Source organism: Trichoplax adhaerens, genomic scaffold (genome assembly GCF_000150275.1).
Source record: "Trichoplax adhaerens TRIADscaffold_1 genomic scaffold, whole genome shotgun sequence".
NCBI classification, from domain to species: Eukaryota; Metazoa; Placozoa; class Uniplacotomia; order Trichoplacea; family Trichoplacidae; genus Trichoplax; species Trichoplax adhaerens.
This window is the reverse complement of record NW_002060943.1, coordinates 5083876-5097678: the sequence shown is the minus strand read 5'-3', so window position 1 is coordinate 5097678 and position 13803 is coordinate 5083876. Positions and strand designations below refer to the sequence as shown.

Sequence of the window (13803 nt, the reverse complement as noted above, 5' to 3'; positions counted from 1 at the left end):
TGGAATCAGCGTTTTCTAATTGCAGTTCAATTAACTTATCTGATCGGGAAGCGTTCTTACTGTTGGCTACTGCATAGCTAGCTTTATTTGATGAACATTCCCCGCTGGAATTGTTGATGTTACTATTATTGTCATGATTATAATCGATTTCCATTTCGGATGCCGAGTTGGTACTTTGCTTGGAGAAAGTTTTGCGCATCATTTTCATCTGCCTATCATTGCTACTACTCATTTGTGAATCTTCTTCACAAAAAGCTCTCTTACTGTCATAACCCCAACGATGACCAAGTTTATGAATAGCTTTCCTATGTAAGGTACTACACGCCTCTAATTTCATGGCTTTATTAATGGTATGATTATTATTATTGGAGATACGATTTCTATCCGTCATACAATCTTGAATATCATTCCGTCTTTTCTTATTGACTAAGGCTTTGGACATTGTGCCTACTTCAACATCGGCTAATTCTCCATCTTCAATAAAATCTTTATTCACACTTTGTTGGACAAGATCGGTCGCTTGTTCATGATGGCCACGGCATTTTTTTTTACTGTTTCTTCTCTTATCCGATTGAGCGATTATCTTGCCATTAGCATGATTATTGGCTGTATCATTATAATCAGCACTTGATCGACGATAATAATTTCGCTTAAATGATGGATTGTAACGTAAATTGGGAGTATTTGAGTCAGTGAAAGCTTCATCCGATTCTAAAAAAACTAAATTTTGTTGTCCCATCTTGATATGAAAGTTAGCAAGGCTTTTAGCTACGGCAATCTCATCGGAATCGATCGGAGAAGCGTTCTCGATGTAATCTAATAATGCTTCATCTAGCGGTTCAAGATCGCTTTCACTGCTTAGCTGTGTGCAAAATGCCCATATTGGATTAGGATCGCAATCATTTCTATCTTCTTTTAATTGTGGACGATTGCGCCCATGAGGGGAAATGAAATTCTCCATTTTACAACTTCATTCCCGTCTCAACGGTAGGATGTGCCTAGTAGAACTGCTTTGAGGCCATTAGATGGATTGGAATGGTCAACAATCTTCTCGGCTGTTATTGTTGTTACGCTTTTACAATGTCTACTATGGTATCAGACGATCAGTACTGTACGCGTTTCTACTGTTCACTACAGTACTGTACATTGAACAAGACTCCAGACTGCAAATTAATTTATAAGGCAGTTCATGGCTGCCCACGGTAGGTAATTAATTTAAAAGGCAGTTAATGGCTGACCACGGTACTGGACTATTAAATTATTGTTACGATAGACAAGAAAGTGTAACAGACCTTCAAAACCATAATAAAGGGCTCCTGTTCTGAGCAAATTGATGATCCGAATGATGTCAGCATATCGGTTGCAAATCGACCTGGAATTATTCAATTTCAGCATGCTGGTCAAAATTCAATATTGCGGCATTAAAGTCCCCACTGTACTGTACAATAGAAAAGCTGTGGACGAAAATCCACAGTTAGGCTTACTGTATATCAACATCAACGTTTTATTATCATCAAATCATATTCCATGCTATAACTGGACACTGTGTCCAGTCATGGCCACGTTCATAATAACCCGATAACTCCAATACTCAGCGTAAATCGCTGAAACGATGATACATTATTTTAATAGTACGTATATATGGAGCATGGACAGTATATTAGACGTATCGATCAACGATTACTAAAAAGAAAAAGTTCTCTTTACTAGTTGTATTAGTGAATTGATTACCAATCAAGGACGTGAAATAAGTTCTTGAAGTTTTCATTAAATCCTGCTAAATAAATTGAAATGATACTGAGCGGCTAGAGTAGTTCCATTTCAAATACTGACACAGAGTACGCTTAGTGTCCATCATACGTACACGAAGATACTGTACTGCAAGCCACTTGGGTTGTAAGAAAAAAATCCTCGATTAAGTTAATATCTTAATTAAATGCAAGACTTTTTTCAGGTTTCAAATTGAAATCATTTATCCCACACTTTTCTGTCTAATCCAATGCACATTACCATGGCGGCCATGGACTGCTTACAGTACAGTACAGCACCGTACAGTACAATATTGTACTGTAGGTGCTGTACTGTACCGTACCGTGACGTGCTGTCTGTTTCTCCGGTACAGTACTGTACAGTTTACTCTATGTACTGTAGATTGTGATAGAAACTGTGGTGTGTACAGTATCGACTTACAGTCAATACTGTAGATACTGTACTGTAAAGAGCTCGTCCCTAGACTGGCAACAATACCAGCACCAAAGCTGAGATGAAAAGGCAAAAAAAAATCCAAAAGGCTCTCAAGTCTGAAGGAAGGAAAGCGTCTTTCATCAACTTCAATATTGAAAATGGCTCAATGGAATCGATCGATGGATCATCGCCCATTCAATCCAAAATCAAGTTTTAATGGCCATAGGATGGAAACTGGTCGTCCACCTCCTTTAATGTCACATGGTTATCGCGATGATCCAATGAGTGAAGCTCCATTGCCAAGGCCACCGCTACCACCACCACCACCACCAGCAGTACATCCTTCTCGTGCAGCAAATCCTACAAGAGAAGATGATTTAGGATATGATTATGATGCAGCTTTTATGGATCGACGTCCTCCTCCACTTATGCCAGAAGATTATTACCAGGATAATAATCCTCCATTGCCTGAATTACCACCGCCACAACCACCACCACCACCACCACCACCTCATTTGAACAGACCTGATCCACACGCTTTAAACGATTATCCGCAACCATCCATCATCCATGACGACCAGGCAAGCCATCGATATCCTACCGACGAGATAATCTATCATGACGATCATTTAATGATCAGGCCTCCTCATATTGATGATGTACATACTCATGATTATGAATTAAATAGAAGATACCCTAGAACTGAATCGAACCCAATTTCACATCAATATGATGATTACAACTATGATTATCCACATTACCCAATCAATCAGCGCCCTCAACAACAACAGCCACCAATTCGATCTAGTCTTAATGTCAATAAATACCCTGATGAAAGAATAATACCTAATCATCAACCTATTCCACCATCACCACATCCTTATATCAGACCGCCCAATATTGGTCACAATCTAGTACGACCACCAGCACCATCTCATTCTGCTTATCCATCAGCTACACCAAATGACTGGCTATCATCAGCACCAACACACCAACCGCCATTGCCACCACCTCAACGACAACCAATGTTGCCACCACCACTACCACCACCACAAGTGTCCATTCCATTGCCTATGACGGGTAGATGCGATGCAAAGAAATCTCAATCTGCTCCGGATAGTGTTACCATCGATAGTATTCTCTTGCCAACAACTCGAAATAATAGACCAGCACAGGTACTGGACAACATGCCTACATTAATGATTAATTATCATTCATTTTAAGCTCAAGGTCGATATTGCTCAGGATGATAACATATCGTCGACAAGAATATTATAAATCATCATCATATTATTCGTATGATCATTCGTATCAAGTAGATCGTAATTTCCTTTTTCATTATCATAAAGATATTGATATACATGCAGTATCATTTCCAACATTAGGATAGAAATAAAACAATGTATTGTAAAATAGGAGATATTATAACTCTCGCTTGATAATACAAATTTTAAAATACAATCTTCCGATCGTAAAAAAATAGATATTAATCAAGTAAAAGTGGTTTTCTTCTACCCCTGTCAAAAAAATACAACGAAAAGATTTTTCGCTAGTACCTGACTTTGTTCAACGAATAAATAAGACTGATAGATAGTAAAGCCCGATATAATAATAATATGATTCCATCATAGTATACGTACACAATACCCAGCTAAGCTTGGAGCATGGAAAAATGGCCAAAAATTTAAAATATATTCATTCCGATGAATATATTTGACATTTAACGTTTCCTTGTAACATTTTCTAAATTGGTCTAACGGTTACTGTGCTGTAAATCAATTCATTACGTCTTTCGTAGTATAGTATATCAGTACATTACTTCTTTCTTGAAATCGCTAACATAATCTTTTTATAGATTGCCATCATTATCCGAGGTTTACCAGGAAGTGGGAAAACTCATCTGGCCAAGCTAATTAAGGTGACGTGATAGCAACTACAGGCATAAAGCATTAATTAAATTTATTACTACATGCTTGAAATTCTAACATTTGTAAAAGATTTATCGGGTATTTACAACTACGATAGTACTATGATATACACCGATTGAGTAAATGACACTATTCCTATCTTAATCAGTGTTGATACGGTAGCGTAAATTTCCAATATACACTAACAAACAAGGATATTAATCAACATTACTCTAAGTACTATCATCTACGTAACTGAACCACGTTTTTATTAAATCTCTTCTACAGGAAAAAGAAATTGCGAATGGGGGAAATCCTCCCAGGATATTATCTTTAGATGATTATTTCTTAACAGAAGTAGAAAAAACGATTAAAGATCCAAATACCGGCAAAGTTACGAAAACAAAAGTAATGAAATCAAATTTTATTTGGCAATTGTGGTCGCACTACCAATCGAAATACCTTACTGAACTAAAGCATGTGTAATTTTTTACACTTAGGCTACAGAGTATGCTTATGAAAAAGAGATGGAAGATGTTTACAGAGCTAGTCTATTTAAATCCTTCTGTAGAACTGTAGATGAAGGCTTCTTCTCATTTATAATGGTTGATGATGTTCATAATAAGGTATATATTTTATGACTAACTAAATATTCTAATTTGAATAACTTAACGATAAAGGATCATTTTTATCTATCTACTATTAGTGCAATGGTAGCCATGGCTTACAAAAGTTACACGATTTTTCTAATAATAGACTTTGATAAACTTACTATTCTAACTATTCTATGATTGAAGTGATAATAGCCGTTTCTATACGTGTGAAAAATTATACTATAGACAAGTTGAAATAGTACTGAGCAGCTTTTATCAAAGATAGCAATTGATTACTATTGTTAAAAATGTTACGCTTTTATGCTCATCAAGTAATGTATTCTTAATCAGGCGTCCCAATTTTTAAGTATGTGGCAACACGCGAAAAAGAAGGACTTTGAGGTACGTCTTAACATAATCTAAGGATAATAGTCCTGTAAACGTTTATAACTATCCCTTAAAAAAATTGGACTACTATTTTAAATAAGAATGTTAAGATAGCAATATCTCCTTATTGCAGGTTTATGTTGCTGAAATTACCGCCGATGCACATGAATGCGCCACTAGAAGTACTCATGGAAGAACTGAAAATGAAATAGAGGAGGTCATTAGCGTTATAACTTTATTCAATTTTTGATTTTATTACTCACACGTAATTGAGATTCATTTTGTGACTAATTTTATCAACCAAGCCTGAACTAGCTTTATCTTTTCTAATTAGATTTTGTCTTCTTGGGAAGAAACTCCAGAACACATAAAGCGAGTAGATGTAAGGTCGTTGCTTCAAGAAGCCCTTATCAATGAGGTCAGGGTGAAAGATTTTCGGAACGTTATATTTCTGATGTTCAAAAAGCAGTACTTATTTACTAACTTTTTACTAAACTTTACTATACCAACCATATAATACTAGGTGGAGATGGATTGTGGCGATTCTAGCAGCAATGATGAAGCTATCAGTAACGATGAAGTATCGCGAGAAAAGAAAGAAATCAATTCAAAGGTTGTTTTACTTTGTGATCCAACTGTTATTTCTGTGGACTGTAGCTCCTTCTTATACTATTCATATTAGAATTTCATAGCTTTGTACGCTATAGCGTTGCATTAGAATTATAACTTATAACACATGGTATATTGACATAAATTTTATTATTGCACATTCCTTACCTCGTGTTGTCGATACGTAAAAATAGTATTAATAATCTATTGCTTCATGAATAGAAATGTCGTTGGGAAGAAATGGACAAAAAAGAACTTGGTTAGTACCTAAGGCATACGTATCCGTTAAGATATTATTACTAGCTGTTAGACAGGATTATATGTTTACCTACGAAATAATAAGAGTAATCTCATCTATTTAGACCTCCTTGATGGTGTATCAAGTACGTCAAATAGTAAGCGTAAAATAGATAGTGAGAGCAACTATAGCGACGTTTTATTCACTGAAAAGGATTCAACGCGTTACGAAGATAGTAACTCCGAGTCAACTGGAAAGAAACGGGCAAGTTCCTTAGACTTTCCATATTGGGAGAGATGATAAGATCAGATTGGTTTAAATCATAGACTTACCTTTCCTAGCTTTAAATTAAGTTCAATTGAGTTAATAGTTAAAAAGAAAACTTTTAATGACTGTTGCACTACGCTAGCATAGCGGTAAAAGTTTATTCCGATTTACATACAGTACAGATCGTAAAACAGTACGATCGTCATATATTTTAACCGTAAGGTAATTGCTTAAATTCTTTAAAATCTTATACGGTATACTCGACTTGATCTCACTTTAGGTAAAGTGGGCTGATATTGAGGAAGAAAGTCAAAGGAAACGTAGACGGCAGGTCGGTTTCGTTATCGGAACTGACTGGAAAGATTTGACATTAAATGAGAACGAAGTTAATGAATTAAGTGGTTCACACTATTAAGACAATTACAATTTTTAATGTATAAATATATTTGTCATATCGCCGCTCTGGGTTTGATTTAGTAGTCCATCAGAATAACTTGTACATTATACTACCATCATTTCCCTTTAACTGGTAGTAAATTTGTTAGCCAACTTACTTGGATGACGGATATGAGCCGAAATTACTCTTTAGTATGAAGTTTACATTCTATCTGGTTGTACTATAAGCTCACATTTGACTAACAATTCGAAGCTTTTCGATTGCAAATATCTAATTTACTGTACTTTCCATATATATTAAGATTTCTAATGTAAATTATCTTGTATGATATCCATTTGTAAGTAGAGCGGAAAGCTACTCTTTTTATTTAATTGTATCTTGTCAAACAATGAAATTATTACCTACAAAAATTTTTGAATGACTCCATGTAATGACTTAATGCAATGTTTGTCTATATTTTATTTTGCATTAATACTAATACATCACCATTCAATTTACATATACGCACTTAGAACATATCCAATTATTGCCGAATGTATGATGATGACAGTTTAGTGTCAATTGTACATATTAAAGTGATTCTAGATCCTAATAATATCCAACGAACTAAATCTTACGTCATGGAAAACGCTTTAACAAGTATAAGATGTTAAAATATCTATGGTGAATTATGATTATTGGCTTTCGCAAATAAACCAATTTACTGACTCTAAACCGCGCTACAATGATAATATTGATATCAAATGATCAATATGGCATAAAAGCCAAACAATAAATCTTTAATATAAAAAAGCGGAGAATTAGCATGCAATACAGTCACAAAGCATTATTTTTATACATCGTGGTTATTACTATAGACCGTGAGCAGTGAGCTATGCATGGCCATCCCGTATGTTTCCACAAGGAATAGTAGTGTAGATATGTAAATATCACGAGGCGATAACCGTAGGAGAATAAAAGTCATAGCAGTAATTTGATCGACAGATTTCATATCAATTATTCAAAAACAGTGCAGATTATATGGCACATACAATACGACAATTCTAAACTGTGCACTTAATCTGATTTTATTACGTTAACGATTAATTTGTTGCAATACATCAAGCGATATTTTCGATATAGATATTGTAATGCACTAGAAGCATCAAGATTTATGTAAAATTTTAATAGTCTTTTTGGTTGCATTTCCGATGCGATCACTGTTCTGTGCAGCCTATAATATTTGATCGACAAGTAAAAATTGCAAAAATATTCAAGATCAAATTATATATCCCAGTATTTTTAGAATCTGTTTCGTTTCTAAATTTCTATACAGTACTAATTTAATCCCCATCTTTCTTCTAGCGCTGTGATATACTTTTTATAAGCCTTAAGCTTAAATTTTGTTGTTATTAATTAGAAGCTTAGTTACAGTATATTACCTGGTCAATAATTCGATCAATTTGTTCATTTTGTGTATCTAGTTGATCAGTCATAGTACGAGCTTGTATACACAATTTATCAAGGTGGCCTTCAACTCGGCTAATAAGATTGTTATTGAAGATATATCATAGAAACATAGAGCAATAATAATGAAAAATTAGGAAGCCATTTTTACAGCTGTTAAACGCATTCACTTCTAAAATAATGACTTTAATCTTTCTTAACAGGAATACTTATCCAACTTGCTGTTACTTACAGTAAATCTTCATTTATCTTAATTTCTCTGAAGTCGTTGGAAATACTATATGCGCCAATAGATAAAAATTAGTTTAAAATTGTTCCTATACATCATCTACAATATAAATGATCTATCGCTACAGCTGTAGACAATTGTAGTAATGTCAAAACAACAAAGGACATACTTTTGATTATAATCGCTATCTTGGGATTTACTGATCGCACTCGTATTTGCTAAAATTGAAAGGAAACCAATCAAATTATAGCAAAAGAATTCAAAGAAAGTTATGATTACAGCATGCAGTATATAGAAAACACAAGATTTACCAAAGTATTAGACTTTCATATTAACTACAGTTGAAATGATGGTATGACATGATACAAATATGAGAAAATAGGCGAAATAACATTTACAAGGGAATTAAAGTTCAATTTTAACTACCGTATTAAAGTTGCAATCCGTAAATGTAAAGCACATTATAGAGAGAAGGAAATGTAGACAGCGTGAGATTTATTAGGGCATTAAATTATACCTTCGGCTAATAAGCCGTATTACGTTAAAAAGGCAAGAAACCCAATGGCATCATTACATAATTATCGTATAACCATAAATATGAATATCTTTCAACCCCAGTATACCCAATTACTGTAAGAGTTCATTTACAAGATATTAAAGGATAAATTTATAGCAAGAGTATAACTCTAAATTTTTTTAAAGCTTACTTAAATATGCAGCACCTGGTTGTTTAGTAACTGGAAGATTCTTGCTAATTTTATCACAAATTTCTTTTGTGCTATATCGATATTTTTTTAAGTTATTAGTTCCTGTCCTAAATCACGTAAGATATGAACAGATATCATGCATTAAGTATGCTCAATTTTAGGCTTTATTTTATAACTAAGTATAAAAATATGTAATAATCTCTACTTGACTTAATGAAGTGGGAGATAGCTAATCTTAAAGAATTAATCTACCATGCTATCTATCACCTTCTCCAGGGTAAGGGACATATACCGCAACATTTTTCGACATCAGCTAGACTTTTTTCAGCTTCAGACATGTTGTTGTTAATATTTTCCATGCCCCCTTCTATTCGAGTTAATTTTCCTACACGATAAGGAATATTATAGACAAGTACTCTTCTCATAATTGCTTTTACAAAAATTTAAATGATAAGATCTAGTGTTCTATCTGAAAATAAATCTTGCTCTATAATGTTTTTATAACACTCGTTGATATTCATCGATATTTGATCTTATAATGTATGATAAATTATTCTGCAACTGTGCATTGGATATACAATATCTTTATGATTGAGATGGCATCTTTTAAACATAATATTTACTAAAAGTAGAATTTCCAAAAAATAATTATAAGCCTACCGTACACTAAAGGAGAAAATATGAAATTAGTCTATCCTAAACCGTATAGCATCAGGCCATGCTACTTAATAGGTTATACAAAGAAAATTTATTCTATTTTTTCTAACTATGCCGTCATAAGATACAATTAAAAATCTGACTTTAAAGTACTTGGACTTTATCTACAAATATAACAGTAAAGAAAGAAAATTTAAATCTTTTTTAAAGGGTTACTAATATTCTAAGTTTTTGCGAAGAAAAATCGATGAGACTGAATTTATTTTATCTGATCAATAACAGAAAGTAAACGTTTAATTCACATCGGCCTTGATTAATAAGAATTATAAATTAAATAAGCATTACCTCCTTGTTCATTTAAAACAACGAGAGTTTGTGATCCAATTGCTTCTGTCTGCATTGTAATTATTGAAGTGGAAAGAAATAATTTGATGAAAAGAGATAGAAATTATAATAACTATATAGCATAAAATCATTCCATTAGATTTATCGATTATCGTAGTAGACTAGAACTTTAACCTGATCACACTAAATAAAATTTTAATGCCTCAACTGGTTAAATGTACATATGCACAATCATACAGTATCAAAAAATTGACAATGACTCACTCTTTAAATTTTCTTAATCACAACATAAATATTATTTAAATATAGATACAAAATAACTAGAAATGTAATGTACGAATAAAATGACAATAGTTAATACCTGCTGAGTTAAAGTAACTAAATTTCTTGTTATTTCCAATGACTGCAGAAGCGAATAACGTCAAAAGAAAAATAGTAGGAGAAATGTTTGTTAGTCATTTCGAACAATAAAATAATACCATGAGCTATTTGTAATAAAGATGTACTATTTTAATGATGATAGGAGTCCAATAGATTTCAAAATACTTCCTGGATATGAAATAAATAATTTTTGAAACAGGGGTAGTTTTAATGAAATTATCTAGAAGAAATAATCTTGATTTTACACTATTGCATAAAAGCAGCTTTCTTGTATGATACTGTATGTTGGTATAAATTGAGGATACAAGTATCACAGTTATTTCTCGCTTATAATCTGTAATACAACATTTAAATAAAATTTAAAATGGAATATGCTGGTAACTTTTCCAGTCATGGTGATGTTTACCAAGACTAAGAGTCCGAAGCCTTTCAATACTTGTACAATATCTAAGAAAGAAGTATACTTTGTGTGGATAGGATCAAACAAATATCATCATAAACTCTAACGTATGTGCTATGAATTAACTCTAATTTAATGAAAAGCACCGAAGGAAATATATGCATGTAGTGTACTTTAGGTGACATCATACTAGACATGTTAGCCTGACGATAAATGTGTAATGATGTAGCAGATATAAAAGAAATAAAATTAATTATTTAAAGAAGCGTAAAACTATAATACTTATTTACAATGCAGAATATATATCGACTGTACGCGCATTCCAATGCAAACGTCCATTTCTGCTACGAATAGGATCAAAATTGAATAAAAACGCTTACAACGATGCGACTATAAAATTAATTAAAGCTGCCGCATACACATAATCACAACCTTTTCATTTTTAAGTCTATGTAAATATTGTATATCACATTCTCTAGTAGCGACGATAATGACAAATAATATAATAGAAGAAGCAATATTATTAGTTTTTCCTAAGCTATATAATTAATTAAAGAAACAGAAAAAGTATATCGAGATACGAGTATAATTAGTTATACATTTTACTATAGATATATATAGCTACGGTAACTAATCTTGGATCTGAAGGTTGTGATTAAGCTTATCTTTATTCACTAACTATATTTATCCACATTTAAATTTTAGCTATAACTGATGCTACTGCTCGTGTAATATTCTGCTAAACCTATGTAACTATTTTCTCCTTTTGTAAGCCTATTCATGTTATACTTCATTTATCTATGTTGCTGATGGATGGTATACGTAAACAATTTTGACTGCAATTAACGTTATCAATATTAATGAAAGGTCCCTCTTGAGGTTTCTCCCTTAACAGTGATCAGTTTTACGGTTAGGCAATTGCCATTTATTTTACGATAGTCTCCTATAGCATACTATCTTTGATTTCTATAGCGTGTAAAATGGATACATAAATCGTGAGCTAATAGCGCATAGTACAAAAGATCTCTATATAACAACAGTTAAAGTGAGTATAGAAATACGAGAAATATTTCTAACACGCCTAGGAATATCTAAATTAGCAGTAAATCAGGTCAATATTGAATCAACCTGATGGTTAACCGAGTTAAGTTTTGCTGGTTATATATAATCCATTAAGGTTTCGAATTCTTCTCATGATTTCTTGAACTGCTGTTAGATTAAGCTTAATATAGGCTATATCTACTGAATTGCCTAGTAGAGATCTGTGCAAAAGGTTTACATTGCTGATCTTTCAATAGCCTAATAGTTACGATTTAATCTATATCTAAAATAAAAAATCTTGTAGAGATAAAAAAAAAAATAAAGCTGGGAGCTTGTAATTGTGTTATTCGGAAATAAAAATGAAATATCGCTAGTAGAGTCCTTAAATTATCTAAAGCTTCGATGCCACTCAATCATTAGTTGATCAATATATCAAATTCATCTACATGAAGTTTATTGCAATAAAATAATACGTAAGAAATGATAGTAGCCTCTTAAAATATCGATGGCTTCGATGCCATTCAATCATCAGTTGATCGATATATCAAATTAATCTACATGAAGTTGCTATAATAAAGTAATATATAAGAAATATTAGTAGCCTATACTGAACTGCCTCAGGTTAATTTTACCAGTCATGATGGAACTATCTTACAGAAGAAGAAAAAAACAATGAAGATGAACTTGCCTTTAATAAAGTCAGCGAGACACTCAATTGAACGATAAATTACTTTATGAACAGCAAGTAAACTAGTGTGAAAATTAGATATTTAATATCCAATACTTGGGAAGTATTATCAAGATAAAGTAGCAATTATAATGTAGAGAGTGAATTAGCTTCTTTTTTTAAGGATAGCTTACTGCGACTTGAGATTGCATCCTATATTAGATTATAAAGAATATTCATAGCTGTCGAAATAAATGAATCCATCTCAGATCGTATGTGTTATTCACAGAGGGCAATAGATTCAATGAATAAAGCAATCCCAACAGATATATCGTAGTATACAGTAGTGCACTAACTATTTATTACGGCCAATAATTCTGAATTTATCAAATGCTTCAGCAACTTTCTCCCCTCCAAAAAAATTAAACTGTTTATTCTACTGAGATAAAATTCATATTTAAGAAAAGATAGATTTAATCATAATGTAAGAGCCGAAATGAGTGATGATTTCTGATAGCAACATTAACAATTTAATAGGGAAATAGAGTTATTACACTATCAAAATATTATGCTTGTATTAAAAGAATGAGTATCAAATTTCGATTTGGCTTTTCTTCACATTTAAATACCATCCATATGGAAAAATAAAAAGCATTAGCAGGGTATTCGCAAGTAATACCATGAAAACTATTTACAATACCCCAATGAGAGTTTACATAATGGCTAAATCAACTATTGAACAATTTCATTTATTTTCAGTAGTTGATAGTCAGTGCTAAAACTATTAATTTAATTTCAAAGTTTACTAACTTGATTAAGAATATGACTGCCTTTTGCTTCCATTTTTTCTAGTTCTCGTCTGATTTCTTCATCCGATGCCATATCCATAATTTACTACCCGACCTAAATGTCTCTTCCTTTTCCTCCTCCACTTATATTTTTTATCATAAAAGTGCCTCTAATTTTAATCAATACGTACACCTTTGCCAAGGATTGCAAACAATATACAAAATTGGATTAGACGCCTCTTCTTGTTCCACTCTTTGGTTACTTTCATTAATGATTATTTGATGGTATTGTTGCGGCTGATGGATGAGATGTCTTAGAAAAATGATTATATTAAAACAAAATCTCGACAATAAAACAATGGTAATTAGTGATAGATCTATTTTAATCCTTTGATATGATCAATTCCTAAAGAATTTCAGCGCACTTATTCTCATTCTGCTATTAAGACAATATTAATGAATCACTGCCGTCAATAATCAATGCAATAAAATGTCCTTTTGTGAATTTGTATCATACAGTTTTGAAACGAACTGAGCACAATTTTTGGATATTTTGATGA

At 32.5% G+C, this 13803-nt stretch overlaps 2 protein-coding genes across 2 annotated transcripts; one reads left to right on the top strand and one right to left on the bottom strand.

The window, feature by feature from the left end:
* Positions 1 to 2342: 2342 nt before the first annotated feature.
* On the top strand, positions 2343 to 6600 carry TRIADDRAFT_51811 (uncharacterized protein; the record flags this gene model as incomplete). Its single annotated transcript, XM_002108622.1, has 9 exons — positions 2343 to 3359; positions 4040 to 4102; positions 4380 to 4499; positions 4592 to 4717; positions 5036 to 5086; positions 5205 to 5288; positions 5406 to 5489; positions 5595 to 5684; positions 6466 to 6600. The coding sequence occupies 9 exons, from the start codon at positions 2343 to 2345 to the stop codon at positions 6598 to 6600; spliced, it is 1770 nt and encodes a 589-aa protein (XP_002108658.1).
* Positions 6601 to 7726: 1126 nt separating this feature from the next.
* TRIADDRAFT_66409 (SNAP25.3) lies at positions 7727 to 13343 on the bottom strand (the record flags this gene model as incomplete). The annotated part of the gene is made up of 9 exons (XM_002107832.1): positions 7727 to 7795; positions 8004 to 8103; positions 8261 to 8305; positions 8427 to 8475; positions 8980 to 9071; positions 9232 to 9349; positions 9967 to 10015; positions 10328 to 10369; positions 13266 to 13343. 9 exons carry the CDS (start codon positions 13341 to 13343, stop codon positions 7727 to 7729), a joined length of 642 nt encoding a protein of 213 aa, XP_002107868.1.
* Positions 13344 to 13803: the final 460 nt, after the last annotated feature.